This window comes from Lynx canadensis, chromosome C1, assembly GCF_007474595.2.
Source record: "Lynx canadensis isolate LIC74 chromosome C1, mLynCan4.pri.v2, whole genome shotgun sequence".
In the NCBI taxonomy this organism is placed as follows: domain Eukaryota; kingdom Metazoa; phylum Chordata; class Mammalia; order Carnivora; family Felidae; genus Lynx; species Lynx canadensis.
In genome coordinates, this window is record NC_044310.1 from 786,694 (window position 1) to 813,262 (window position 26,569).

Consider the following 26,569-nt stretch of genomic DNA (forward strand, 5'->3'; position numbering starts at 1 on the left):
AGATGTGACTAGTGTCACGGAAGAGCTGTCGTACTTCGGACTCCTGTTCTGGTTTGACATCTTCGAGGGAAGGGGTGGGAAAGTCTTTCCTCCTCATCACCAAGCCTGGAGCCAGCGGGCCAGAGCAAGCAGCCAGGGCAGAGGCGGGCCACCCCCCGCCTGGGGCCAGCTTTTGCTGCGCCCCTGTCCCCGAGGCCCGCTGGTCTTGTGCCCGCCGGAGCCATCCCGTCCGTCAGCACAAATCTTGCGGCCTCAGCAGCTGGCCTGGGCCTCAGCGGGGTAAGTCCCGGAGGCTTCGGATACCCGGTCAGGCCCAGAGCCGAGCGGGCGGGGCCGGGCACACCCCACCTGCTCGGATCCGTCAGGCGGGCGTGTGCCCACGCGACTCCGGGGGCCGTGCGCGGGGGCGGGGGCAATTAGGTGGGAGCCCATCTGCGACCCTCCCCGGTGCGGGGGGGCCGGAGGCAGGGACGGGAGGCGCCCCTCAGCCCATGGGGCTCTGACCAGCACCTGCCAGCCTCCGAGCCCTGTGCCCACTGCCGGTGGGTGGGGGGAGCAGGGAGGCGCTCGCTGGACGTGACGGTGTGTGTGTGAGGGCTCAGCACACGTACGCAGGTGTGTGTGCCGCTGAGACATCTTGTCACCGAACAGCCTGGCCACGAGGCTCCCCTGAGAGCCAGCTTTGCTGTTCTGAGTGGAAGGGAGGTCAGGTTTCTCGGAGAAACCCCAGAATAGCCTCTGGCCGCGCAGAGGAAACCTGGTCTGGCCTCCCGGGAGCCGGTGAAGCGCCCTGGTCCCGTCTGTCCCACCCCCTCTTGCCCCCACCCCATGGCCAGCTGTCTCCTCCCTGGGCTGCAGACCCCCAGCCCCTTCTGCGAGGGGTGGGGGGGGGGGGCGCTCCGGCCTGGTGTGTTCTCCCCACCTGCCTTCAGAGAGTGCCTGCGAAGCATCTGGCCCGCGGGGATACGAGAGTGTCACCTGGCCAGGGTGGGCATCCCAAAGAACCCTCGCAACTGAAGCGATGACAGGCTGAGAGGGTTCCGAGGCAGAACGGCTGAGGCTGGGGCAGGGGCCTTACCTGGGACCTAGGATCCGAGGGGGAGCTTCGGGGTGAGGGGATGCCCAGCCAGGGCAGGCCAGAAAGGGGCTTTGTGGGTCGGGGCCAAACCTGCCCCCAAATAGGGCTGCGGGATCTCCTGGCCATACAAGGCTCTTGGAATCTGGACCCTGGGGACCCCAGGCAGCTGGGCCCAGCTAAAACGCTGCCGACACCCCATACCTCGTACTGTGCGCACAGCAGATCTGGTGCCGAGAGGCGTTCTCCCAGCCAGCCACAGACATGGTAAGCCTGGTCCCGGCACCCGGCGGAGCCACGGTGGGCTCCCGGGTGGTGGAACGGGAGCTGGGGGCAGGGCCCAGGGGGAGAGAGGACGGGTCAGTGCCTCCAGGCACCGGCAGGGGCTAGAGGGAAGGGGCGGAGTGGGGGCTTCGCCGGCTGCTGACACCACCCTCGCGCTGGGGGCCGGGACAGAGCAGCCCTTTCCGAAGGCTGCGATGGCAGGGACAGGCAGGGCTGTCGGGGGCTAGACCACCCCTGGAAACACCAGAACAGGCTGGGGTCCTCCACCCTGACCTGTGTCGTGCTCCCCCACGGTGCCCTTCGCCCGGTCTCCCCTGGTGTCCCCTGCCTTCGTCCCAGAGACTGGGCCTGGCCCAGCCGGTCCTCCCTCCCGTGGCTGGCCCGAGCCTCGGTGTCCCACACCTGGTCTCTGCCCCTCGTGCCCGTCCCTCTACCCTGCCTGGCGGGCCCCCGCTCCCTCCTTGAGACCCGTCGCTTGTGCCACCTTATCCGGAAGCCGCTCTGGGCCGGGGGCCTCCTTTTGCAAGCACAGGCCTCGATGGGGTGCCGGACGGATGGACGGGGCGGGGTGCCTTGTGCCACATGTGCCGGGGCCTCCGAGCTCCCTCGGACGGAGGGGCAGAGGGGGGCCCTGGTGAAGCCGGGCGGCTGTCCCTGTAGACGGAGCGCCTGACGGCCGAGCAGATCAAGGAGTACAAGGGGGTCTTTGAGATGTTCGACGAGGAGGGCAACGGGGAGGTGAAGACGGCGGAGCTGGAGCGGCTCATGAGCCTGCTGGGCATCAACCCCACCAAGAGCGAGCTGGCCTCCATGGCCAAGGACGTGGACAGAGACAGTGAGGCCGGGCAGGGGGCAGGGCGGCTGGGGGTCACCCGCGAGCGTGAGCGGGGAGGGCTGCAGCCGCCCGCCCTCACGCGGCCTGGTCCTCTGCTTGCTCCCTGCAGACAAAGGATTCTTCAACTGTGACAGCTTCCTGGCCCTGATGGGGATTTACTGGGAGAAGGCCCAGAACCAGGAGGGCGAGCTGAGGGCAGCCTTCCGTGTCTTCGACAAGGAGGGCAAGGGCTACATCGACTGGAACACGCTTAAGTAGGGCCTGGGGCTGGGCAGGGGGTGGGCGAGGGCCAGAAGCCTACGGGCTGTCACTCAGCGTGGGGGCCCCGCAGGTACGTGCTCATGAACGCAGGTGAGCCCCTCAATGAGGTAGAGGCCGAGCAGATGATGAAGGAGGCTGACAAGGACGGAGACGGAACCATTGACTATGAGGGTGAGTCGGGGACAGGCCTGGGAGCTGGGTGGCTGGGCCAGGCCGGTGGTTGACCTGTCCTCCTGCTCCCAGAGTTTGTGGCCATGATGACCGGAGAGTCCTTCAAGCTGGTCCAGTAGGAGCAGGTGCTATGGCCCTGGGAGGCCTGCCCGAAGAAGGCCACTGCCTGCTGCGGCCCACGCTGCTGCCCAGCCTGCCCCCCGCCCCCCCCCCCCGCCCCCGGCCAATAAACACTCCAGACAGACTCATGTGTGCTTTACTGTCCATAGCCTGGAAAGGAGGGGCTGACAGAGATGTGGGTCTGGAGAGAGGAGAGGGTTTTGTCCAGGCGGCCATGGAGCATGGCGCATGGCCCGTCCCTCCCGCTGCCCAGCTCTGGGCTCTGGACGGCAGCCTGAAGGCCAGGTTGGGGGCAGGGCGAAGACTACCATTTGCCCTGCCTGCCTGCATGGGGGAGGGGGGTGACCACCCACAGGCCCCTCCCGGAGCCCCTACAGAGGGAGATCACTTAGGGACAAATTTTATTCTGTCTCCAAAAGCCGGGGTTGTCACGGCCAGCCTGAGGCTTAGGCCTGTGGGGTCAGGGCTGAATGCAGCAGCCTTCGTGTGCATGCCTGTGTGTGTGTGCGTGTGTGTGTGCGTGTGTGTGTGTGTGTGTGTGGCCAACACGAGGCCGGCCGGCTTGGCTGCCTGGCGTTACATAGCAACGAGGCCAGGGCTGCAGCAATGTGCTGGACGGCCAGCCTTCCCTGGGGAAGGATGGTAGGGGTGTGCTGGGGGGTCCCCGGCTGCAAGTGCCCTCGCACCGGGTCCCTCTGAGCACGGGGTGGCTGGCAGCACTGGGAGGTTCAAGAGGACCCTCCTCTGCCTTTGAGGGGCACCAGGGCTACAGCCAGGGGTGCTGGGCACTGGAGCCTGGCTCCCGGGGCCCTGCTGATGTCTCTAGGCCTCAGGCCCCAGGGAGAGGACTGGGTTACTAAGAGGAGGGTGGCTCTTCCTGTCTGGGTTTGGACATCTTGACAGCCTCTTCGTAGGAGGGTGGCAGCTCAGGGGCATACGGGCTGTAGGCAGGAGGGGTCATGGAGTCGAGGTCCAGCTCCCCAAAGGGCAGAGGCAGCCGCGTGCCCAGCGGATACTGCACAGAACTGTAAGCTGCAGGGAACCAGAGTGGGTTTGTGTGGGGATAAGTCTGGCTCTCACTCGCCCCCCCACTCCCCCTGCAGGCACTCACAAGTCACAGTGCTGTGCACCGGGCTGTCACTGTCTGTAGGGCTGACCGTCAGGCCACAAGGCTGAGGTGTTGCTGGCAGGTGTGGCTGGGTGTGTGCCCGCTTCCGGAGGCAGCAGAACCGGACACAGCTGGCTGTGACCCCGCACAGCAGCAGCAGAAGGACAGCGAGTAAGATAAGCCTGTGCAGGGAGGAGCGGGAGCCTACCACTGGACTGACCCCTGGCCACCAGGAGCCTGCTCCCCAGGGGCAGTCAGCGCCCGACTGCCCAAGACAGGACAACGGGCAGGATAAAAGAAAACCAGGGAATGAGTGTCTCTCCAGGCCAGAGACCTTTCACCAGGCCAGAGCTGGGCCTGAGGAGCTGGCCCCTCCTGGCCTCTTGCTGTTGGGCCTGTCCTGGCTGTCTCCAGGGCTGGCCACAAGTGCCTTGGGCTCACTCCCAGGACACGCTGTCCCAGGCCATCTGCACAATCCTGTGCCCAGACCGATGACCGCGCTCAAGGGGGCCTCCTGCAGGGGTGAGGAAGGAGGGGGTGGGAAGCAAGCGATGAAAGGAAGTCCAGCCAAGGGCCTGTGTGCCCAGAGCTGTCCCGGATCGGGGCAGGGCCCACGTGGGAGGCCGGCTGCCCTGGTGCTGAGGGCAGGAGGTCCTGGCGACTCGGCCGAGAGGGTTCGGGGTCTGGTGGGCCGGGCCAGGGGAGAACCGTCGGACCCGGCTCGGCGCCGAGGCCTCCACTTACCCCACGTGCCACAGGCTGCTCCAGCGGGCCTGGGGCGGGCACCTGCGGGGACGGCGGCACCTGGAGCAGGTGGGGCACCGGCAGGGTCGAGTGCCCCGCCCGAGCCTCCCGACAGGGCGGGGCCAGGCCCCGGCTCCCACCCCCCCGACTTACAGGTCCGAGGGGTCGCAGCTGCCGTCTCCGAAGCCCAGCGCCACCTGTGGGGACAGGGGTGAGCCCGGGCCGGGGCGCGCCGAGCTCACACCCGCCCCGCGGTGCCCGCGCCGAGCGCCGCCGACCCACCTGCGGCAGCTGCAGGAGCGGCGGCAGCAGCAGGAGCCCACGGGCGGCCGGCACCCCCGCTACCATGCTCGGCACGGACAGGGAGCCTGAGCCCGCCCGCCGCGCCCCTTTATGGAGGCTCCGCCCCGCGCAGACCCCGCCCCACGACAGCCGAGCCGCTTCACGAGGCCCCGCCCACCGGAGGCCCGGTCCCGTGGCCACACCCCGGAGCCCCTGACCTAGAGCCCCGCCCACTAGAGGCACCGCCCCTTGAAGCCGCGCCCAATATGGGTCCCGCCGCACGGCCGCGACCGCCGGGTCGTCTCCTCCGCGTCTCAGAGCCTAGGGTCGCGGGGTGGGGGAGGTTCTCGCCCTCCGCGCGGTGCAGAGCCCCCATCCCGGCCGGGCCAGGCCTGTCCTGCAGTCAGGCTCGGTGCGGACCGGGCCAGCCCTGTTGTGGCCAGGGCTGCACAGGGTGTGTGGCCTCGGAGGGTGGCGGCCAGGACACATGTGGGCCATCTCGCACACCGCGGCGCTCAAGGTGAAGGGTTTCAACAGTCAAGACTCTGGGGGGTTCTAAGCGTGTTGTTCAACGGTATTTATTTTGGTGGCGCGCTGCGGGCGCTCACTGCCTGGGGCTGCCCGGGCCAAGCCCACCCGGATTCCAACCCTGGCTCCCGGCCGTTGCGGTACCCTGGAAGCAAACCACGTTTCAGGCGCACTTCGCCTTGAAAGCCATGCTCAACCCAGGGAATGTGGCCTCTGTGGTGTCTGGGCCTGGCCGTGACAATGCCCGCTGTCCATTCTTCTAGGAAAGACTGGGGGCCATTTCTGGCACCTCCCCGCTCTTCTCACCAGGCTGAGGGCGCTCGTCGGTTTCCTCTCCCCTCTGCTCCACCACCGGTGGTCACGCTAAGGGAGGAGGTCGTACAACAAGATGCAGGGTGGTCTGTCTTGTTTGGGGAGAGTGGGGGCGGGGGAGCTACCTTTGACCTTTCTTTTCTTTTTCTTTTTTAAAGGTTATTTATTTTGAGAGAGAGAGAGAGCAGGGCAGGGGCAGAGAGAGAGGGAGAGAGAGAATCCCAAGCAGGCTCCATGCTGTCAGTGAAGAGCCTGATGGGGGGCTCGATCCCACAAGTTGTGAAATCTTGACTTGAGCTGAAACCAATAGTCAGACACTCAACCGGCTGAGCCACCCAGGCACCCCCCACCTCCACTTTTGACCTGTCTTTCTTAATTGCAGTCAAGACATACTCTATATGCATCTCCCCCATTGGGAGGGCCTCCTGGGCGTGGCTCTCCCACCCGGACCTGCCAGGCACCTGCTCTTTGATCTTGCTTGATCTTGACCTGGGCTTTGCCTGGAAACTGTCCCACACCTCCAGGCTGTGCCAGGTCCCCCCCCCCCCCCAAGGGCCCCCTTGCTCACCCTGCTGTAGCCAAGCTGGCTAAGTTTGGCTCTTGACCATCTTTCCTCCTCCTTCTTGCCTTCACTGCCTTGGGAGGCCCAACTCAGGATGGGAGGGAGAAGGATGGACAGAAGTCCAGCCAGTGCACAGGAGTTCAGACAGAGCCTTGGCCAGTGAGTACCAGGGCCTGTTAGCAGGAGAGCTAGGCCGGGGTTTACAAGACAGTGGCTTACCCCTCCTGCCCACTAGCCAGAGCAGGACGCAAGGACCATGGCCTGCAGGGAGCAGGCCCTCCTGGAGCCTGGGTTTGGCCTGGGCTGCTGGACCTGCCTTCTCCTCCTACCTAGTGAGAAAGTGGCTTGGGCTATGGCTGGACAGCACTGGTGAGGGCACAGACAGAAGTCCTGCAAAACAGTACTTTAGGGTCACTGTCAGTGGCCTGAGGTTAGGGAGATGGTTAGGGAGGTTAGGGAGGTTCCGGGGATGAAGGGCACCAAGGAACTGGGGCTAGGGCAGGTGGCTCCAGGCTGGTATCCCGAAGCCTGTGCCCAGGATGGTCCCCAGATGCATCACACCCTCCACTCCTGCTCTCCTGGTGGCAGGTGCGCGACTAGGCTTGAAGGGTTGCGCATGCTGTGCATGGGGGGCCAGACTGGATGTGCTCTGTGGGGTCGCTGTCCAACCAGCACTCTCCAGAAGGCAGGGGCTGGGGTATGGGTACATTCTGAGCTCCAAAGAGTATTATATGGCCTGTGGGGGCTTCTACCTTGAAGGACCTGTTGGAGCCCAGAAGGCTGAGCCTGGACTCGCTCCAGAAAAATGGAAAACCAAACTCATGTTCTGGGTCTCACCCTGGACCCCAGCTTAGCTCTGAAGGAGGACACGAGCATGAGTCCCCCACATTTGGTCCCTCCTTGCTTAGGGTCACCAGGGAACCTGAAACTCGGGAGCAGCAGAGAAGCCTAAGGGGTCACCCTGGCTTTGAAGCCGCCTGTACCCTTCTCCCTCCTTGATGGGCCTCCTAGGTCTGGGCTTGTCTCAACTCCAGCCCTCTACCCCCAGCACCCTGTCCTGCTAGCTGTTCCCCCAATGCTCCAGGCACCCACCCTCCAGAGGGGCAGAGTTCATCATATGGACTGATCTGTGTGCATGGTGGGGTGGGGTAGAAGGCACGGGGCTGCCTCCCCAGGGCTCTGTCCCCATCTCTCATTCAGTGTGCATCCCACACTGCAGGCCTGTACGAAGCAGCTCAGAAGGTTTATTGGCAGACTTGTGGGGGCAGCTCTTCCCCGCACCAGGGCTTCTAAAGGCTGGGCAGGAGGGTACTGGCGGGGCTGGGGGCTCTGAGGGGCTCAGGGTAAGAGTACGTGCGGGTAGGACTGGCCTTGTTGCCTTGTTCTCAGTGGGGCCAGGGAGGGGAGCTCTTGGCCTCTAGACTTGCTGGGTCCAGGTCAGCAGGAAGCAGCCATGCCTGCAGGGCTGGGGTGCCCCGGCCATAGGGCCATGAAGAGGGCTGCACGTTTGAATTTGCCCAGCAGGGGATGCCCGGGTCCCAGGCCTGTGGGCGGCTTGGCCTGGTTTGCGGACCACAGGAGGGCTTCAAGAGAGAGCAGGAGGTGCGTGGAGAGACTCCTGTGGCCTCAGGGGCCGCTCACCACCTGGGCTACAAAGAAGACCTTGTAAGTCTCCTTCACATCCCCCTTGAGCTGCAGCAGGGCTGACACCACGAGTGGATGGTCCAGCTGGAACGGGCGGGGAGGAAGGAAGGAGCCCCTCAGCCGACTGCCCACCTCACCTGCCCAGGGCCCGCCCAACAGCCCCCAACCTGGGTGGGGCGGGGGTATCATCCCTCCCAGCGCTCCCTGGCCAGAGTCTGTGGCACCTACGTCAAAGTCTGCAGGTGGCAGCCAGGAGATGCCGATGGTCTTGGTCTGGCCACGCTCCACGAAGCCTCTGGAGGGCTCAACGGTGAAGCCCTTGTGCTGCAGAGATGCGGCGCCGTCCAGGCTGAACTCGACGGTCTGCAGGGCACTGGCGTTACAGGTAGGCCGGCAGGCCGGGCACAGCGCCCAGGAAGCAGTGTGACAGGGGTCGAGGATGCCCTCTCAGCCCTGACCGGCAGGCTGCCCACCCACATCCACCAAGGGGCAAGGCCAGGAGGGACCAGGCTACCCAGGGCAGGGGACGCTGCAGAGGGGCCGGGTGGACCTGGTCACCTTCTTTGGAGACAGCTGGGTGGTCCGGATGCAGCCCACCTGCAGCTCTCGGGTGGCAGGAGGGGCTGGCACGTCTGTGTCCAGCTGGACGTAATCCAGGGTCACCAGGATGGGCTTCAGCTCCTCGGCTTCTGGAGAGAGAGGACCCGGCTGGGGGCCAGCGTGTGGGGGGCTGTGCCACCCGGGGCGTGAGGGAGGTGCCTAGGGGTTAGCTGGTCCTCAGGAAATCGCCCTCCGGGGGATGGGCCAGAATGCCCACCCCACCCTTCAGGCTTCCTAGGGCTAAGGGTGCAGGCGGGCGGCTCCTCCTACTGTCCTCACACCCCACGAGGGGGCTCCCACACCTCAGAGAACACACCTTCTCTGTGCTCAGGGTCGCAGGTGGGGATCACGGTCAGGGACTCCACAGGCACGTCCAGGGGGTCTCCACCCTCTACGAACATCATGTGCTCACGGGCCGCGCCCTTCAGAAGAATCTGGTGGGAGAGTTTCTGGGGACAAGGACCATAGCAGTCTCGTTCCAAGTCCCCGTGACGGGGGGCTCCAGGAGGAAGGGGGCCCGTGGAACCGGGGACAGTGGGCTCTCCACTTGACGACACCCAGCCCGGCGTGGAGCCCTCAGGCACGGGCCAGGGTCTCCAAAGGGGGGCAGGCAGGGAAGGCCGGAAGGGCCCCGGACACGCGGGAAGGGGGGGGTCGAGCCGAGGCTCGTGGAGCCGCACCTTTCCGAAGAGCACCACCTGCAGCCTGTCGGAGAAGTAACGGCTCTCGTGGTCCGGGCTAAAGGTCACGGTGAAGTCCTGCGTCTTGCCGGGGTCTATGACGCCCTCGACGGGGATCACGCTGAACACGCTCTGGCCGCTGTGGTTTTGGGTGCCTGCGGGAAGGTCGGCAACGTGCGGGTCCCTTGCTCCGCCTGCAGCGCCCCTCACCAGCCCGACGCTCTGGCCCCCAACCAATCCACTGCCCGCAGCGCCCCCCCCACGACCTGCCCCAAGCCCCACCCCTGCCCCGCCCCTGCCCCGCGCTCCACCCCTGCCCCGTCCCCGCCCCCCCCGGGCCGCGCCCCCCCTCCCCCTCGCCCCAAGCTCCACCCCCGTCCTGCCCCCCACGCCACCCCTGCCCCGGGCCGCGCACTCCCCAAGCTCCACCCCCTCCCCTCCCCCACCACTCCTGCCCCGCCCTCCGCCCCACCAGGGCCGCGCCCCGCCCCAAGCTCCACCCCTGCCCCGTCCCCGCCCCACCCAGGCCGCGCCCTCCGCCCCAAGCTCCACCCCTGCCCCGCCCTCCACCCCACCCGGGCCGCGCCCCCTCGCCCCAAGTTCCACCCCTGCCCGCCCCCCCCCCCCCCCCCTCGAGCCGCACGCCTGCCTCCCGCTCAAGCTCCACCCCTTCCCCGCCCTCCGCCCCACCCGGGCCGCGCCCCGCCTCAAGCTCCACCCCTGCCCCGTCCTCGCCCACCTCACCACCCGGCCGCGCCCCCCGCCCCAAGTCCCACCCCTGCCCCGCCCCCAGGGCTCGCTCTCCGCTCGCACCTGCCCTCCCCAGCAGCCGCCCAGCGCCCCCGCCCGCCAGCTCACCCACGACTTCAGTCCTCTGGGCCGGAAAGGCGAGGAACTGCGGCAGCCGCTGCTGGCTTTTGCCCCTCCTGGAGCTGCAGAGGCTGTCCAGCTGCATGGAGAACCTGATGGGCAGCGCCGAGCTGTTCCGCAGCTGTGAGGACAGGGACCTTCAGCGCATTGCCGTCCACCGCCCGCGCGCGGGTCACTGCGAAGGGGGTCTCAGCTCGCCCTCGCTGGGGGTCACGCCCTGCTGGCTGTCCAGCCGCCCTCCGGCCCAACCATTTTCGCCTTGCTCCCGGCACTTTCCTGGGCTGCTGGTCCATCTCACCCAGCCTCACGTTACCCCCCTTTCCCGGCCGGTGCGCCCAGCCCCCTCCACGCGCCTCGGGGAGGGAAACTCCGTGGTGGTGCGCCCTGGGCTCCACAGCGCCCCCCTCTGCCAGGCTCAGGCTGGCCTTCAGCTGAACCAGCACCCTCGCCCCGTCTCTGAGAGTGCCCCTCCTCGATAAACACTTCAGGGAATCCCTGTCCTGGACCCGGTGCCAGGTCCCGACCTAACCCGGTGGAGGAAGCAGTTGGCTGCTTGACCCCAAGGCTGGTGAGTCCCTCAGACATTGGAGAGACGTGGGGAGCCAGGCCTGCCCTCCCACAGGGGGTGGGAGGCCACAGGGCAGTGTCACGTCACCAGGAAAGTCTGTGACCCCACCCCCACCCTCCACAGCAGTGCCCGAGCTGAGCTCCTCCTCATCCCAGGTGGGGTGGCTCCTGCAAAGGCCCTGAGGCAGGAAGACAGGGAGCCCTAAGAGGCGGAGCTGGTGAGGCATGGAGGGAGGGGCACTCAGCCTTCCCCCTGCTGGACTGGGCAGTGGAGGCGGCAGCTGCTGGAGGTAGGGGCTGGATGGGGGGGGGCCTGCACCTCCACTAGCTCCCCTACCAAGGCGGGTCTGACCCCTCCCAGGGTGGAGCCCTCTCCTAGGAGGCCAGGGCAGGCACCAGGTCCCCCGTGACGTGTTTCACCTTGAAGCTGGAGGACACAGACTCTCCGGCAATCACGTAACCCATGTCGAGGACGTCCCCTTCAATGGAGCACGTGATCGTGGATGCCACGCCAGTGCCCACGAGGGTCAGAGACAGCGTGTCTCTCTTGGTGATGATGTCCAGTGTTTCTCGGGCCTGAGAAGACCACGTCCATTAGCACGGAGCAGACATCTGTCAGAGGCGTGTGCTGGGGCTCTGGGAGCAGCTGGGTCCGGGCAGACTGGAGCAGAGTGATCTGAGCTCCCTAGCCTCCTCCTGCTTGCCCGCCAGAGGTGAGGCCCGGCGGCGGGGGGGAGGGGGGGCGGTGCGGGGGACCCACTGCCTCCGGGGACCCAAGCGCACGGGCTGCAGCATGTGGGCCCGGGACTCACCAAGATGCTCTCCCGGGGAGAGAAGGACAGTGTCAGGACCTGGGTCTCGCCTGCAGGCAGCTTGCCGATGGGGGTCAGCAGGATGAAGGGGCCACTGGGGTTCAGCACAGAGAACTCCACCTGTGGCCCCGGTGTCAAGGAGAGGTGGCAAGAGCAGGGCTGCAGCCCCCCCCCCCACCCCCCAGCTGCTCCCTCCCACCCCCGCGAGCCACCTGGGTCCCCGCGAGCTTCCCGGGCTGGGTGTGGACAAGGATACGGTGAGGTCCTCGGGGGAGATGTTCTGGATGGAGACCTTTTTTATGCCACGGTGTCCTGAAATAGGATGGTGGAGTCAGAGGCCCGGGGGTGGGGGTCGGGCACCCAGGCCTGGGCCCCCGGGGCGGGGGTGTGCCTGGGGGGCTGGGCCCAACTGGGGCTCACCTACAGCGATGTCACCGAAGTTGAAGATGGTTTTGCCTTTGTCGGAGGTCACCACGAGAGACGGTGCCACGGCTGGACACCACAGCTCCAGGTACAGGGTATTGTGGGGACTGGGGGTGGGGCAGGGTGTGCTGAGGGCGCGGTGCTCTGCACCCCGCCCTCGCCTGCCCGCTTCAGCCTCCGTGCCCTTCCCTCCGGGCCCCCAGAACTGGTTCGTAGCAGAGGATGGACAGCCACTTTCTGGAAGACACCCCCTCCCCCACCAGCGCACTGCACCTGAAGCTCAGGGGTTCCGTCCCCTTCCTGTCTTCAGTGTCACCACTGGCAACGACACAGGGAACCACAAACTTGTCAAACCTCCCCTGGAAAGATCTGGCCAGGGTGGCCTGGGCAGCCTGGTACTCGTCCGAACTGGAATTAAGCAGCAGCGCACACTCACGCCCCTGTACCCACACTGTCCCCAGAAGCCCCGGGGGGCCCTGCCACACTCTCCCGGGCCCCTGGCCGGAGGGGTAAGGGGCAGCTTCCCGGGGGCTCTGCCCGGCTGTGGCCGTCCCAGGCACGTCTGACCAGCTGGCTTTCCCACCCTTCCCTGCTTGCTGGGGGGCCCTCCCCTACCCCAGGGTGCCGATCAGGCACCTAACCGGAGGGCCGCGTTCCTGGGGCTCCAGGCAAGGGTCCAGGGTGGGCAAGTGACTCGAGCCCGTCAGAGCTCTCCCAGCCTCACTCTGCACCCGGGGAGGCTGGGGTTGCTGAGCTGGGAATACAGGGGTCAGGGACAGCAGGGTCTCCCCCAGCCCGCGGCGTGAGGCTGTGCACAGGGACACCGGGCCCAGGAGAATGTGGTGGGCAGATGCCTCGGAAGCCAGAGCTTGAGGGGCCTCGAGGCGGTGCCCAGATTCAACTGTGTCTCAAGCCGGCCCAGCCCTGGACTTGCGGTCACCTGGTTCAAAACAGCTCTGCTCCAGGCCGTCTGTGGGGAAAGTCTCCGTGGGGGTCAGGGTGGGGTCTCATCAGACGGGCCCGGAGGGAGGTGTGGCCTTCTCTTGGGCCTACCTGGGCTTGAGGTCCAGTTTCTGCAGCTTGGCAGCCTGGGTGGTGGAGGCCCGGGGCGGGTGGTCCTGGCCCTGCAGCCGCAGCGTGGAGGACTGTCTCCTTAGGTCCTTCCTCTGGGTGACCGTGTCTTTGCAGGGCTGCGGGGTGGAGGCCAGCCCTGCTCAGCCCAGCAGGGGCTATGAGGGGGAGCTGTGGCCCCCGGCGGACTGACTCCTGCAGGAACCCCAGGGGGCATGGGTTCGAAGGGGGTGGGGACCCAAACACCAAGCGGCTTCGTCAGGAAGACTGACTGCAGGTGCAACGGAGACAGGTGAGTGTCCAGAGGGAGACACAGGCTCCCAGTGCAGAGACCCCCCGTGGACCTGAGCACCAACTCGTGTTTGCCCTCAGCAACAAGGGAACTGAGGCAAAAGAGGGGTAAAGGGTTGCCCAGGGCCCGGGGTCCTCCTTCCTGGTGCCTCTTCCCCTCGCTCACTGCAGGGAGGCAAGGGCTTCTTCCCCCCCCGTGTGTGCTGGAGTAGCTCAAGGTGGCACGAGACGCTGGACAAGTGTGCGTCCCCAGGGCAGCAGTGGGCGGGCGTCGCTCTAGGCCATGTGACTGCACAGCTCTGTGGGTCCGTGGGACCCCCTCTCCTGGCAGGAGCCCACGTACCGCAACCTCTCTGGGGCTGGCTGGGGCAGCGGGGCCTGGCCCTTGGTGGGGTTTATCCCTGGGCTGATACTTTCAAGTTCACATTTTTGTGTGTGTTTATTTATCTGAGAGAGAGAGAGCCAGGGGTGGGAGGGGTGGGCAGAGGATCCAAAGCAGGATCCGAAGCAGGTGGATGCTGTCAGCACAGAGCCCGACGCGGGGCTCGAACCCACGAACCGTGAGATCACGACCCGAGCCGAAGTCGGACGCTCAGCCCACCGAGCCCCCTGGGCGCCCCTCAAGTTTACATGTGTGAGGCTGTTTTCATGGGCTTTCCTTTCCGGTTGTAAGAAGCCACACCTGCCCATCAGCGTGCCCTGCCGTGGCTCGCCCTCCCGAAACTGCCCTCTGGGGACCCAGCAGTGCTGCCGGCAGGCTGGCCCGGGTCCGGGAGCCTCAAGTGGTGCTGGTGTTCGGCTGAAAGCCTTTGTGCAGGAAGCCTCAGCCCCCCAGCCTGTGCCCCACACCCTTCTCCTCCGTGTCCCCACGTACCGACTTGACCTCCGCTTCTTTGGTCAGGGTCTGGAGGGCTTCCTGGAGGATCAGCTTGGTGGGGAGCACGGGCCGGAAGGCCACCTGGACCAGGCACCTCTGCAGAGAGAGGAGCCCGGAGCCCGGAGGGCGGAGCTGGCTCCCTCCGGTGCCCCGCCCTCCTCAGCGCCCGCTGTGCCCCTCCCCTGGGTGCCCCCAGGTCAGGCTCGCTGACACTCCTGTGGGGTTTCAGCTCGTGAAGGCCCTTTCCAGGGAGGTGCTCCCCGAGCACTGCCCCTGGGGGCTTGGGTAGGTTCCAGTGCCTGATCATCCAGTCCACTCTTACCACGTAGGGTGGGGGGGGGGGGGCGGCGACGGAGACCCCGCCCACAGCTCACGAGGCCGAGTGGGAAAGGAAACCGTGTTCAGCTGTCCACCCTAACCCGTCTCTGTGGCTGGTGCAGCTGCGGGGCAGCCCCGGGCCCCACGGAAGCTCATCCTAGGTGTCCCCGTGCTCGGGACACCATACGGCAGAGCAGGTGGCATGGGCTGGGGGGAGAGAATAAAGGAAAGAGGGAGGGAGAGGGAGGGAGGGAGCACAGAAGCCAACTGCAACACCCCTTTTGGGGACCCATACTTAGGCAGTATTGGCTAAATTTAAAGAAACGCATTTTAAAGAACCACACCAATTGAAACCTGCCAGGGCCCAGGAGTCCCCAGCACCTTCACATGCCCCTCCTTACTTGGCCCTTGTGGCAGCCACCGCAAGCCCCAGGAGGCTGGGGTGGCCCTGGGACTGGCTGAGAGGAACCACTGCCTCCAGCCCCCTAGCTCTGTCGGGCAGAGCAGAGGCAGGAGAGCCCTTCTCAATGGAGTGGACGGACACCCTGCACTTCTGGTGACCAGGCCCTCTGTGCCCAGCTGCTGGGAGGTCCAGGGATCTGTGTGCCCTCAGTCCCAACTGCCAGAGCCCCCAGGCAGGTGCTTGCGGGGTCAGCCGCCCGCGGGTGCCCCTGCCTCTGGGGCCGGGCCGGGCCTCCCCCGTCCCCGCCCGGCCCACCTGGGGGGCCCACACCTGCCTTTCCTGGCAGCACGGTCCCCACCAAGGGCGAGATGGTGATGGGTGAGTCGGGGGGCGGCAGGAACTCAAAGGTCGTGGGCCCCACGGGAGAGACGTCCTCAGAGCCGACTCGGGGAGCGGAGTGAGTCAGTGAGCTCATGCTCACGTGAGAGTTGATGACGTACAGTGTGGCCACGGATGTGTGGTACAGGGACGTGGCTGCAAACTTGACCTGGTAGTGGGACAGCCCCAGGGGCGGGCGGACGCCCACGGCTCGGCACGACAGCTTGAAGCACCTGGAAGAGCAGGTGTGGGCGGCTCAGAGGCGGTGCTGGCCGTGGGGCCGTGTGCTGTGGGAGGTGGCCTCCAACGGAGACGGTGGCTCAGGTTTTGCTATCTCATTGACGAATTTTACTATCTTTTGAAAATACGACAGACCCCTGCACACACTTAAAGTGGACAGTTAAAAATTTCATCCCGATTTGCTGAGGAGGGAATTTCTGGCTTATTTTTGTTAGACACTCATTGACACTTGAAAATAAAACGGATAGGGGCGCCTGGGTGGTTCAGGCTGTGATTGCACGGTTCGTGAGTCCGAGCCCCACGTCGGGCTCTGTGCTGACAGCTCGGAGCCTGGAGCTGCTTAGGATTCTGTGTCTGCCTCTCTCTCTGCCCCTCCGCTGCTCACGTTCTGTCTCTCTCTCTGTTTCTGTCTCGGTCTCTCTCAAAAATAAACATTAAAACAATAAAACTGATAAACTGCTCTTTAAATACAAGCACAGGAATCTATAAACCCTAGTGAGTTCATTTCTGTCATTACCCGTCTCAAGCAAAGACAGGTGGTCCACACACCTCCGTGGTGTGGGTGTGTTTGTTCGTGGGCGAGTGTTCTTGGACCACGTGTGATCAGACTGGAATATGAATAAAATAAGATAATGTATTAAAAAAAAAAGAACAGATATTTGTTACTTTAGCTGGTGGAATGTTTACACTCCAGATCTTCGAACCCTGATTGCTACCACGCTCTCCTCATTGGATTTCATCCTAATTACGCATATTTTAATGCCTTAAAGGCTGATGTCGACACTGCTCTGTGATGGTAATGTTGCTCATATGTTGAAATATTGAAATGTATTTTTTTGTGTCGTGTGACCACAGGCTCTAAATGTTAAAACAGATCCTCGTGGGTGGAGAGACACTGGGGTTATTGTTAGGGATGAAGTGCAGGACTCAGTACATACACAAACTCTACACTTCACCCCCCTCAACTCTTCCCACCCGTGGACTCATCCCTGCTCCCCCACGAGTTTGTCAGATCCCAGGTGGCCACTGCTCCTGCCCATGGTCACCTGCCCGGGACCAGAAGAGGGTTTGGCCCGTGGGCCCTGGCCAGCCCGACCCCACCCGGGGCCGCCCAGGCCCCCAGGCGGGACCAGACAGGCTGGCACGCAGGTGGGGACAGGAGAAGAGAGTCAGGGTTAGAGGCGGGTGGGCGGCGCGGCTCTGTGGGGAGGTGGTCCAGCGCCCGGCTGGACACCCGCACGGGACAGTGAGGACGTTCTTCACTGGGGACTGATAGTCTCGGGCAGCAACAGGAACCGGCCCCTCATCCCGGACCACCCGGTCTGCATCCTGTTGGATTCCTCTCCCTACCACTTCCTCCGTCCCATCTGTCAGGGTGGGAACGGGAGGCTCAGGGAGGTCCAGGGTCTGTTCCCATCACACAGCATGTCAGCACAAGTGGGGCTCGTGTCCAGGTCCTCCTGAGTGCAGAGAGGCAATCTACACACCACACACACTCGCACACGTGCATCCACACACAATGCACACACGTCCACACGTGTGTGCTCCCATGCTCTCCCATGCACACACACACAGGCACGCGCGCACACACGCACACAGATGGGCGAGCTCGCCCGGCATGCGAGGCTCTGGATCCCAGGGGCCTGTGCCTGGGTCTGAAGTCCCTGCAGCCAGCGGTGTCTCAGCCCAGCCCCGAGGTCAACCTGGCCGCCAGCGCTCGAGGACGGAGCCAGCTGAACCTGCCGAACGGGGCCCTCTGCGCGCCCCTCGCCTGCCAGGCTCACCGGTTGATCTCCGACTTGCAGACGAGCTCGAAGTTGTACTCCTTGGCCTTGGTGGGCTGGAAGATCACGTCAAGTTGCAGCGTTTCCAGCGGCAGGATTGTCCCAAACCCGTCACTGGGCTGGACGTCCACAAACTGGAGGATGGAAAACCGTCGACGCCGAAGTGAGAACACGGTGATCTGGGGCTTATCGCGGGGGCTGCGTGGACACGCGTGGCAGGGGTGTGAGCGCATGTGTGTGCGCATGGGTGTGTAAGTGCGTCTGCGAGGAGGTGAGTGTCTGTCTGTCCGGGCATGTGTGAGCATGTCTGTGTGTGGAGGAGCGACCGTAGACCGGCACGTGGTGTTTGTGAGCGCGCTCGTGTGTACGTGAGCGTCGGCATGTCTGGAGCATGTCTGTCACCACACGTGTGGTCACGGGTATATGCGAGCACGTCTATGTGCATGTGTGAGCGTGTGCGTGTACGTGAGCACACCCCTGTGAGTGTGATGTTCGTGCATGCATACGTATGTCTGCATGCATGTAAGTGGAGGGTGGGTGGGGTGGGGGGGGCAGCCTGGTCTGAGCCCCGTCCCGGCTGCCCTGCAGGGCCAGGCAGGCAGGAGTTCTGGAAGGAAGGGAGGGAGGGGAGTCCCGAGTCCTGGCAGGGCAGCGGGCCAGAGAGGGAGGGAGAGGCTGGGACAGAGAGAGGTGAGGTGAGGCGGTGGTGCGGGCAGTGGGGATGAGGAGAGGGACGGGCAGGGGGAGACGCCAGGCCGAGGCTCTTGGCGTGGGCGTGGGGCCTGGGGAGGGGTGAGGCCACCTGGTGCTGGGTGCCCGGACCCTGGGGTGGCAGCTGCCCCGGTACGTCCCCAGAGCTTCCCGACTCTGTCCCCGCACCCTGTGCCCCTCCCCGACCGAGTGAGGCACCTTGGGGAGCCCGACGAACCCAAAACCCTGGGGCAGGAGGGAGAGGTTGCAGAGGCTGACTTGGGTTCTGACGGCCTCGTACACGGTGCAGTGGCCAAAGTCCACTGCCGAGGGGCTGAGCTCCAGGTCCGAGGTGGTGACCACTGCGTGTACCGTAAACCCCACCGGCTTGATCTGAAGCGCAAAGGGGGAGTGGGCGCCGGTCACTGCCCATCCGTCTCCGCAAATGTTTCCACCGACAAGGAGGGCACAAGCATTGTGTCCACCTGGCAGCCGACGGCGTGCCCTTTCCCAGACCCGAGACTCTCTGTCTCGGCCACTTCCCTGTGGTGCCTGACTTGGGAGGGCACGGAAGCAGGTGCCAAAGAAGAGGGGAGGAGCCTCAGGTGGGCGGGGCGCGGGAGGGAATGAGTGCACGCGCGTGTGCACTGTGAGTGTGCACGTGCGGCCGTGAGCACACTCGGCGTGTGCACCCGGGCACGTGTGGGCTCAGGTGCCAGGGGGACGCCCCGCTGGCCCTGCACAGCCCTCAGGTCTCTCCCTCCGATCCACAACCCCCTCCTCGTCTCCACTGTGCAGCAGCAGCCGGGGTGGGAGACAGAGCCGTGGGGTCAGGTCATCGGAACCCGCCAGGGCCCTGCCTTTTGGGGGAGGCGCTCGGGTCCCCAAGAGTGTCCAGCATTGCTGGGAAGTGTCCCATGCAGACCTGGTCAGCCACCCGGATTGTCATTGGGGCCTCCAGGACTCTGCTTTCCTTGTCGAAATACTTCCCTGCATCTTCTGGGAGGGAGTGTCTGAAAGAGATAGGATGCGCTCAAAAGTACTTTTCTCCTTTATATTTGGAGAACGACCGTAGAGCTGACCTGTGAGCGTGTTTCAGGTCACACAGGAGCTACAAATGATAGGAAATACAAGAAACCTAAGAGCCAGGAGATGTGCTCCCCCAGCCTCCCGGCCCCGCGGCCTCCGGGCGCTCACCGCGGCAGGAACTTGAGCTGCACGGTGTAGGAGGACTGGGCCTGGATGTAGCCCGTCTCCGGCAGGAGCTCCATGTGGCCCCTCAGCTCCTTGCACACTTCAAACTTCAGACGCAGGGCCGCTTTCGACCTGCAGGACACGGAGGGACACCAAACAGACGCTGTGCGTCTGGTCCCGCGGGACAGGCACACTTCTCACGGGCTAGACATCCCACAGATGCACGGTGCCTGCCCTCACAAGGCAGAGGGCGAGTGGGTTTTCACAGCTCGCTTGCTAAGGGGCAGATCTCCTGATGAGGAACTTTTTTTTATTTTGCATCTCCAAAATTTTTTTTAATTTATTTTTTTTATTTACATCCAAGTTAGTTAGCATATAGTGCAACAATGATTTCAGGAGTAGATTCCTTGATGCCCCTCCCCCATTTAGCCCACCCCCCTCCCACAACCCCTTCAGTAACCCTCAGTTTGTTCTCCATATTTATGAGTCTCTTCTGTTTTGTCCCCCTCCCTGTTTTATATTACTTTTGTTTCCCTTTCCTTATGTTCATCTGTTTTGTCTCTTAAGGTCCTCATATGAGTGAAGTCATGATTTTTGTCTTTCTCTGAGTAATTTCACTTAGCAGAACACCCTCCAGTTCCATCCACGTAGTTGCAAATGGCAAGATTTCATTCTTTTTGATTGCTGAGTAATACTCCATTGTATGTATATACCACATCTTCTTTATCCATTCATCCGTCGATGGACATTTGGGCTCTTTCCATACTTTGGCTATTGTCGATTGGTGCTGCTATAAGCATTGGGGTGCATGTGTCCCTTCGAAACAGCACACCTGTATCCCTTGGATAAATGCCTAGTAGTGCAATTGCTGGGTCGTAGGGTAGTTCTATTTTTAATTATTTGAGGAACCTCCATACTGTTTTCCAGAGTGGCTGCACCAGTTCGCATTCCCACCAACAGTGCAAGAGGGTTCCCGTTTCTCCACATCATCGCCAACATCTGTTGTTGCCGGAGTTGTTAATGTTAGCCTTTCTGACAGGTGTGAGGTGGTATCTCATGAATTGTGGTTTTGATTTGTATTTTCCTGGTGATGAGTGATGTTGAGCATTTTTTCATGTGTCGGTTGGCCATCTGGATGTCTTCTTTGGAGAAGTGTCTATTCATGTTTTTTGCCCATTTCTTCACCGGATTATTTGTTTTTTGGGTGTTGAGTTTGATAATTTCTTTAGATTTTGGATACCAACCCTTTATCTGTCGTTGGCAAATATCTTCTCCCATTCTGTTGGCTGTCTTTTAGTTTTGCTGATTGTTACCTTCGCTGGCAGAAGCTTTTATCCTGATGGGGTCCCGATAGTTCCCTTTTTCTTGTTCCCCTGGCCTCCAGAGACATGCCGAGGAAGAAGTTGCTGCGGAATTCTTACAAACAGAAACACTGCCACCGAAGTATGTCTCCAGGTGGTTCTCAGAAGCCTGAGACTTTATTGGGAAGACCTTTGCCGGGCAGGCACCTGGTGCAAGGAGGTGTGGGGGCAGAGGTGGACCCCCACCCACCTGGAGCTCTGCCTGCCTCCTGCCCAGGCCAAGGTTCTGGGGGAGGCTGGGCCCCACAGGCCCCAGAATGACCAGGCCTTGTGGCTTCTCTAGGTTTTGTCCGCCTCCGACTCCAGAGCAGCCGGAGGAAGCCGCGTGCGCCCCCAAACACACAGTCACCTGCTTCTGTTTAGTGCCTCCGGGAGCCCCACCCCCATCTGGGCTCACCTGGAACCTTCCTGTTTTCCGCCACGAGGCTCCCCACGCCCCTGCCTCCCTTCGAGTCTCTACCAAACCAAGTCACCTGGCCAACTCTGTCACACACACGCGCCCTGCATATGCAGCTGGGGTCTTCCTTTACCCCACAGGCCGAGTGTTGCCCCCCTCCTCTTTCCCTGCCCTCCCCCAGAAAGTGGCTGCACCCTGCACCCTGAGATAAACTGACTGGCAGAGGCTGGCCAGCCCTTGTTCCCTAAACAAATCCACTGGAGCCCCTCTCGAGGCCCCTGACATTTGTGGTCCTGAAGCTGAGACAGGCAAGTCCCCTATGCGGGAGGATGGTCACAGAGGAAGTCTGCAGGACTTCCACCCCTACGAGGCTGTTCTGCGGCTGGAAGCAGGGCCGGGCTACGCCCGGTGGGCCTGGTGTCAGCAGGTGCCGGCACCAGGCGGTCTGGGGAATGAGCGCCCACTGAGGGCTAACCATGGCATTTACCTTCTTTTCTCCACCTAAGTTGTACTTTGGTAAAAAGTATTTAGAACTGACTGCTCTGGTCTGGACGCCTTTGAAAACACGTTTCCTTCCTCAGGCCTCTGTCCACATTTCCTTTCCTGTCTGTGTCCACGAGGGGCCAAGGGCCTGGGCGTGGAGGGGTCCCTCCCGGGGTCCCGGGCTCCCCTGCCTGCCGGGCTCACCGTGTGTGGACGAGGATGGAGTCCTGATACAGCCGGTCGTACATGCAGATCTTCAAGTCTACGCTGGGCTTTGGCACCCACACGGGCACGTCGATAGCGACGCCTGTGACTCTGAAATATAACTAAGTTTGAAGGTGTGATGTTAGGACACGCTTTTGTCCGCAAAGCAGGCAATGACAGAGAATGCCACCACAGCTCAGCCTAGGCTTTTTACAAGTCTTACGAGTGCTGGGAACTTCATACTTAAACCAACTATGTTTTGGAGTTCTGTGGCCGTTTTCATATCAGATCATTTAAACAATCCTTTTTATTATCCAAATCTTCAAACATAAAAAGATAGAATGGTGGGGCGCCTGGGTGGCTCAGTTGCTTAAGGGTCTGACTCTTGATTTCGGCTCAGGTCACGATCTCACTGTTCGTGGGTCTGAGTCCTGCATCGGGCTCTGTGCTGACAGCAAGGAGCCTGCTGGGGTTTCTCTCTCTCCCTCTCTCTCTCTGCCCTCCCCCCCCAGCTCACACATACATACTCTCTCTCCCTCAAAAAAATAAGTAAAGAAACGTTAAAAAAAGAACAGTATAATGGATTGTCATGTGCCCATCACATAGCTTCGTAATTATCAACATTTTTAGCTGTTTAAAAAAAAACCCTTTTATCACAGAATATTGCATCACACGATGGGATGGACACTTCATAAAACGGTCACAGTCAACACAGAAAGGAGGCTCAGAGGTCTCGAGGGACGAGGAGGAGTGGGAACCACTTCTCTCCCCTTCCCGGCTGCCGGCTCCTCCGGCCAAACTGAGTCCTGGGTCTGGGGAGGTTGGGGGGTCTGTGGGTGTCCTGCAGGGAGAGCATGTGTCCCTTGGGCTGGGCAGGGCCCTGGCAGGGCAGGTCCTGTCCTGCTGCTATGGTGGTGAGCTGAGGATTCCACATGCCTTCCTCTAGGACCCCCAGCCTGAGACGGGGCCACCTGCCCACAGGATGGGGTGGGGGCTACGGAGCCCAGGACTTGTGACATTTAGAACACATCAGCGAGCAGGCCAGAGGCCACACGGTCTCCGGTGCCAGAGACAAGAAGAACGTGGGGAACAAAGACGGCACCCGCTGGGAAGATGGGCTGCCGGGGGACAGGAGGGGACTCGGGCGGAAGCAGGTAGCATCGCTCCGAGGTAGGGGGAGCTGCTGAGTGCCTAGCAAGTGGCCGGGCTGATTCATGGCATGGAGCCACCCCTGCAGAGGGTCATGAGGCCCGGGAGCCTGACTGCGCCGTCAGATAACCGTTAGGAGGAGGGCGATGCCCGTGAGCACCCGAGTCAGCAGCCAGGTGAGGTGGAGGGTGACACGGGACATGCCAGGTGGAGGAAAGACAGAGACTTGGAGGACGGATGAGGGACGTTCGGAGGGCCCACGATGGGGGCTGCCCGCAATGGGAGTCCCCGCGCGGCAGTCCAGCCGGGCTCAGTGACAGAGCCTCGCACAGGCCTGCGAAAAGAGAGCCACCCTCACTGGGGCTGTCCTCGCCGGAGACGGTGGGCAGCGTCTGTGGACCGCCAGGGGGGAGGCCCACCTTGGAGATGGGCAGCGGGGCTCGGGATGCAGGCCCTTTCTCAGCTGGGGAGGATGACGGCGTGGGGACCGCGCACGCCCCACTCCTGCTGGCGGGAGGCCAGAGGGAGGGAGAGCAGCCAGGGTGTCTGCTGCCCAGATTACCCAGCAGGGCCACCGCGACCCAAGGTCACAGCCCCTGTCAGGCCGGCTTCTTTAAGAGCTTTTGGTCACCAAGTTCTAGACTTTGTTCCTTCTTGTCACCTCTGTAGGGGCGGTGTGGGGTCCTGTGGGGTCACTGTGGGGTCCTGCAGGGTCACTGTGAGATACTGTGGGTCCTGTGGGGTCACTGTGGGTCCAGTGGGGATGTTATGGGGTCACTGTGGGGTCCTGTGGGGTCACTCTGGGGTGTTGTGGGTCCTGTGGGGTCCTGTAGGGTCACTGCAGGGCCACTGTGGGGCCTGTGGAGGGTTGTGGGGCCTGTGGAGTGTCGTGGGGTCCTGTGGGGTCACTGTGGGTCCTGTGGAGTGTCGTGGGGTCCTGTGGGGTCGCTGTGGGGCCTTTGGAGTGTTGTGGGGTCCTGTGGGGTCGCTGTGGGTCCTGTGGAGTGTTGTGGGGTCCTGTGGGTTCACTGTGGGGCCTGTGAAGTGTTGTGGGGTCACTGTGGGTCCCGAGGAGTTGTGGGGTCGCTGTGGGTCCTGTGGAGTGTTGTGGGGTCCTGTGGGGTCACTGTGGGGCCTGTGGAGTGTCGTGGGGTCCTGTGGGGTCACTGTGGGTCCTGTGGAGTGTCGTGGGGTCCTGTGGGGTCACTGTGGGGCCTGTGGAGTGTTGTGAGGTCCTGTGGGGTCACTGTGGGGCCTGTGGAGTGTTGTGGGGTCCTGTGGGGTCACTGTGGGGCCTGTGGAGTGTTGTGAGGTCCTGTGGGGTCACTGTGGGGCCTGTGGAGTGTCGTGGGGTCCTGTGGGGTCACTGTGGGGCCTGTGGAGTGTTGTGAGGTCCTGTGGGGTCACTGTGGGGCCTGTGGAGTGTCATGGGGTCCTGTGGGGTCACTGTGGGGCCTGTGGAGTGTTGTGAGGTCCTGTGGGGTCACTGTGGGGCCTGTGGAGTGTTGTGGGGTCCTGTGGGTTCGCTGTGGGGCCTGTGGAATGTTGTGGGGTCCTGTGGGGTCGCTGTGGGTCCTGTGGAATGTTGTGGGGTCCTGTGGGGTCACTGTGGGTCCTGTGGGGTCACTGTGGGTCCTGTGGAGTGTCGTGGGGTCCTGTGGGGTCACTGTGGGGCCTGTGGAGTGTTGTGAGGTCCTGTGGGGTCACTGTGGGTCCTGTGGAGTGTCGTGGGGTCCTGTGGGGTCACTGTGGGGCCTGTGGAGTGTTGTGAGGTCCTGTGGGGTCACTGTGGGGCCTGTGGAGTGTTGTGGGGTCCTGTGGGGTCACTGTGGGGCCTGTGGAGTGTTGTGGGGTCCTGTGGGGTCGCTGTGGGTCCTGTGGAGTGTCGTGGGGTCCTGTGGGGTCACTGTGGGTCCTGTGGGGTCACTGTGGGTCCTGTGGAGTGTCGTGGGGTCCTGTGGGGTCACTGTGGGGCCTGTGGAGTGTTGTGGGGTCCTGTGGGGTCACTGTGGGGCCTGTGGAGTGTCGTGGGGTCCTGTGGGGTCACTGTGGGGCCTGTGGAGTGTCGTGGGGTCCTGTGGGGTCACTGTGGGTCCTGTGGAGTGTCGTGGGGTCCTGTGGGGTCACTGTGGGGCCTGTGGAGTGTCATGGGGTCCTGTGGGGTCACTGTGGGGCCTGTGGAGTGTTGTGAGGTCCTGTGGGGTCACTGTGGGGCCTGTGGAGTGTTGTGGGGTCCTGTGGGTTCGCTGTGGGGCCTGTGGAATGTTGTGGGGTCCTGTGGGGTCGCTGTGGGTCCTGTGGAATGTTGTGGGGTCCTGTGGGGTCACTGTGGGTCCTGTGGGGTCACTGTGGGTCCTGTGGAGTGTCGTGGGGTCCTGTGGGGTCACTGTGGGTCCTGTGGAGTGTCGTGGGGTCCTGTGGGGTCACTGTGGGTCCTGTGGAGTGTCGTGGGGTCCTGTGGGGTCGCTGTGGGGCCTGTGGAGTGTTGTGGGGTCCTGTGGGGTCGCTGTGGGTCCTGTGGAGTGTTGTGGGGTCCTGTGGGTTCGCTGTGGGGCCTGTGAAGTGTTGTGGGGTCACTGTGGGTCCCGAGGAGTTGTGGGGTCGCTGTGGGTCCTGTGGAGTGTTGTGGGGTCCTGTGGGGTCACTGTGGGTCCTGTGGGGTCACTGTGGGTCCTGTGGAGTGTCGTGGGGTCCTGTGGGGTCACTGTGGGTCCTGTGGAGTGTCGTGGGGTCCTGTGGGGTCACTGTGGGTCCTGTGGAGTGTCGTGGGGTCCTGTGGGGTCACTGTGGGGCCTGTGGAGTGTCGTGGGGTCCTGTGGGGTCACTGTGGGGCCTGTGGAGTGTTGTGGGGTCCTGTGGGGTCGCTGTGGGGCCTGTGGAGTGTCGTGGGGTCCTGTGGGTTCGCTGTGGGGCCTGTGGAATGTCGTGGGGTCCTGTGGGGTCGCTGTGGGTCCTGTGGAATGTCGTGGGGTCCTGTGGGGTCGCTGTGGGTCCTGTGGAGTGTTGAGTTTGGAGGTGCCTGTGCAGTATGGTGATGGGGTTTTCCCTAAGCCTGGGGCTTCCTGTTATAAATAGGCATTGCCGTCTCAAATCCCTGAGCCCTGACGACTCATTCTCCAGAGCAGAGACACCTAACAAGGAGAAGGGGGATGAGGAGAATGCGGTGATGGCGGACAGGTCATCAAATGGTCACCCCTGAGTGGAGGTGGCCGTCATCCTGGCGGCGGGTGGTGGGTGTCAGGGAGGAGCCCCCGAGGCCATGGGCGCCGTGGGAAGAAATCTTAGCTGACCTGAGTAGCTGAGAAAAACCTAGAAGCTGAGGGCCAGGAAAGGGGTAAATAAAAGGGACCAAGCTGCACCGTGGTCTGGTCTTCAGCATGTGAGGGCGAGCGTCTGGCTCTGAGGGCCCCTCCACACAAGAAGAGAAAGTCTCATGGGATTTGGGGGGCCCTTCGTGGAATGGAAAGTGGAATTTCCAGATAAAGGGGGAAATGGAATAAATAGCAACGTGCTCACGCCAGGGTGGACGAGAGAACCGCGGGAGAGCCAACGGCCCCCTAAGTGACACAATCAGCCTGAAGTAAGAGGGACCGAGCGAAACAACTTCCTGCCAGGCTGTGCCAGGGCGCTGGGCTCTCCCAGCGGGGACCGAAGACGGCAGAGGGGCCGGCAAGAAGGACGGTGTCAGGGGACGCGGGCAGTGTGAGCAGACACAAGCCCCAGCGGAGCTGGCGGGGCCTGGGCACGGTCACTGGACCCGGGAGGTCGCGCAGGGGGCCGGCTGCCGGGCGGGAACACAGCTGGACGGGGACGAGGATGCAGCGGCAGTGGCCGTCTGTTGGGAGCGAGC

At 63.2% G+C, this 26,569-nt stretch overlaps 3 protein-coding genes across 3 annotated transcripts in view; 1 reads left to right on the forward strand and 2 right to left on the reverse strand.

Moving 5' to 3' along the window:
• The first annotated feature begins 871 nt into the window (after window positions 1-871).
• On the forward strand, window positions 872-2,824 carry CALML6 (calmodulin like 6). Its single transcript, XM_030326933.1, has 6 exons — window positions 872-987; window positions 1,301-1,342; window positions 2,021-2,195; window positions 2,305-2,449; window positions 2,527-2,627; window positions 2,700-2,824. The coding sequence occupies exons 2-6, from the start codon at window positions 1,340-1,342 to the stop codon at window positions 2,744-2,746; spliced, it is 471 nt and encodes a 156-aa protein (XP_030182793.1). The 5' UTR covers window positions 872-987; window positions 1,301-1,339; the 3' UTR covers window positions 2,747-2,824.
• Window positions 2,825-2,869: 45 nt separating this feature from the next.
• TMEM52 (transmembrane protein 52) lies at window positions 2,870-4,947 on the reverse strand. Its single transcript, XM_032594127.1, has 5 exons — window positions 4,882-4,947; window positions 4,753-4,796; window positions 4,600-4,641; window positions 3,859-4,037; window positions 2,870-3,779 (listed from the first exon to the last, which is right to left on the reverse strand). Exons 1-5 carry the CDS (start codon window positions 4,945-4,947, stop codon window positions 3,604-3,606), a joined length of 507 nt encoding a protein of 168 aa, XP_032450018.1. The 3' UTR covers window positions 2,870-3,603.
• A 1,623-nt stretch (window positions 4,948-6,570) lies between these two features.
• Window positions 6,571-26,569, reverse strand: part of CFAP74 (cilia and flagella associated protein 74) — a 68,324-nt gene continuing 48,325 nt past the window's right edge. Inside the window, exons 21-39 of the mRNA XM_030326699.1 lie at window positions 21,571-21,692; window positions 19,129-19,257; window positions 18,857-18,944; window positions 18,151-18,324; window positions 17,242-17,375; window positions 15,174-15,450; window positions 14,116-14,214; window positions 12,933-13,069; window positions 12,153-12,287; window positions 11,877-11,986; window positions 11,713-11,768; window positions 11,457-11,576; window positions 11,065-11,220; window positions 10,066-10,198; window positions 9,208-9,362; window positions 8,844-8,976; window positions 8,486-8,616; window positions 8,156-8,290; window positions 6,571-8,011 (exon numbers count right to left, since the gene is read on the reverse strand). Coding sequence (XP_030182559.1) covers window positions 7,910-8,011; window positions 8,156-8,290; window positions 8,486-8,616; window positions 8,844-8,976; window positions 9,208-9,362; window positions 10,066-10,198; window positions 11,065-11,220; window positions 11,457-11,576; window positions 11,713-11,768; window positions 11,877-11,986; window positions 12,153-12,287; window positions 12,933-13,069; window positions 14,116-14,214; window positions 15,174-15,450; window positions 17,242-17,375; window positions 18,151-18,324; window positions 18,857-18,944; window positions 19,129-19,257; window positions 21,571-21,692 — 2,526 coding nt within the window. The 3' untranslated portion in view covers window positions 6,571-7,909. The remainder of the gene's footprint in view (window positions 8,012-8,155; window positions 8,291-8,485; window positions 8,617-8,843; window positions 8,977-9,207; window positions 9,363-10,065; window positions 10,199-11,064; window positions 11,221-11,456; window positions 11,577-11,712; window positions 11,769-11,876; window positions 11,987-12,152; window positions 12,288-12,932; window positions 13,070-14,115; window positions 14,215-15,173; window positions 15,451-17,241; window positions 17,376-18,150; window positions 18,325-18,856; window positions 18,945-19,128; window positions 19,258-21,570; window positions 21,693-26,569) is intronic.

Coding starts and splice junctions, on each gene's coding strand:
- CALML6 (XM_030326933.1), top strand. Junction 2,196..2,304: donor CAAGGACGTGGACAGAGACA/GTGAGGCCGGGC, acceptor TGCTCCCTGCAG/ACAAAGGATTCTTCAACTGT. Junction 2,628..2,699: donor CGGAACCATTGACTATGAGG/GTGAGTCGGGGA, acceptor TCCTGCTCCCAG/AGTTTGTGGCCATGATGACC.
- TMEM52 (XM_032594127.1), bottom strand. CDS start 4,947: ATGGTAGCGGGGGTGCCGGCCGCCCGTGGGCTCCTGCTGCTGCCGCCG. Junction 4,038..4,599: donor AGCAGCCTGTGGCACGTGGG/GTAAGTGGAGGC, acceptor CTCCCTGCACAG/GCTTATCTTACTCGCTGTCC. Junction 3,780..3,858: donor GGTGCACAGCACTGTGACTT/GTGAGTGCCTGC, acceptor GGTTCCCTGCAG/CTTACAGTTCTGTGCAGTAT.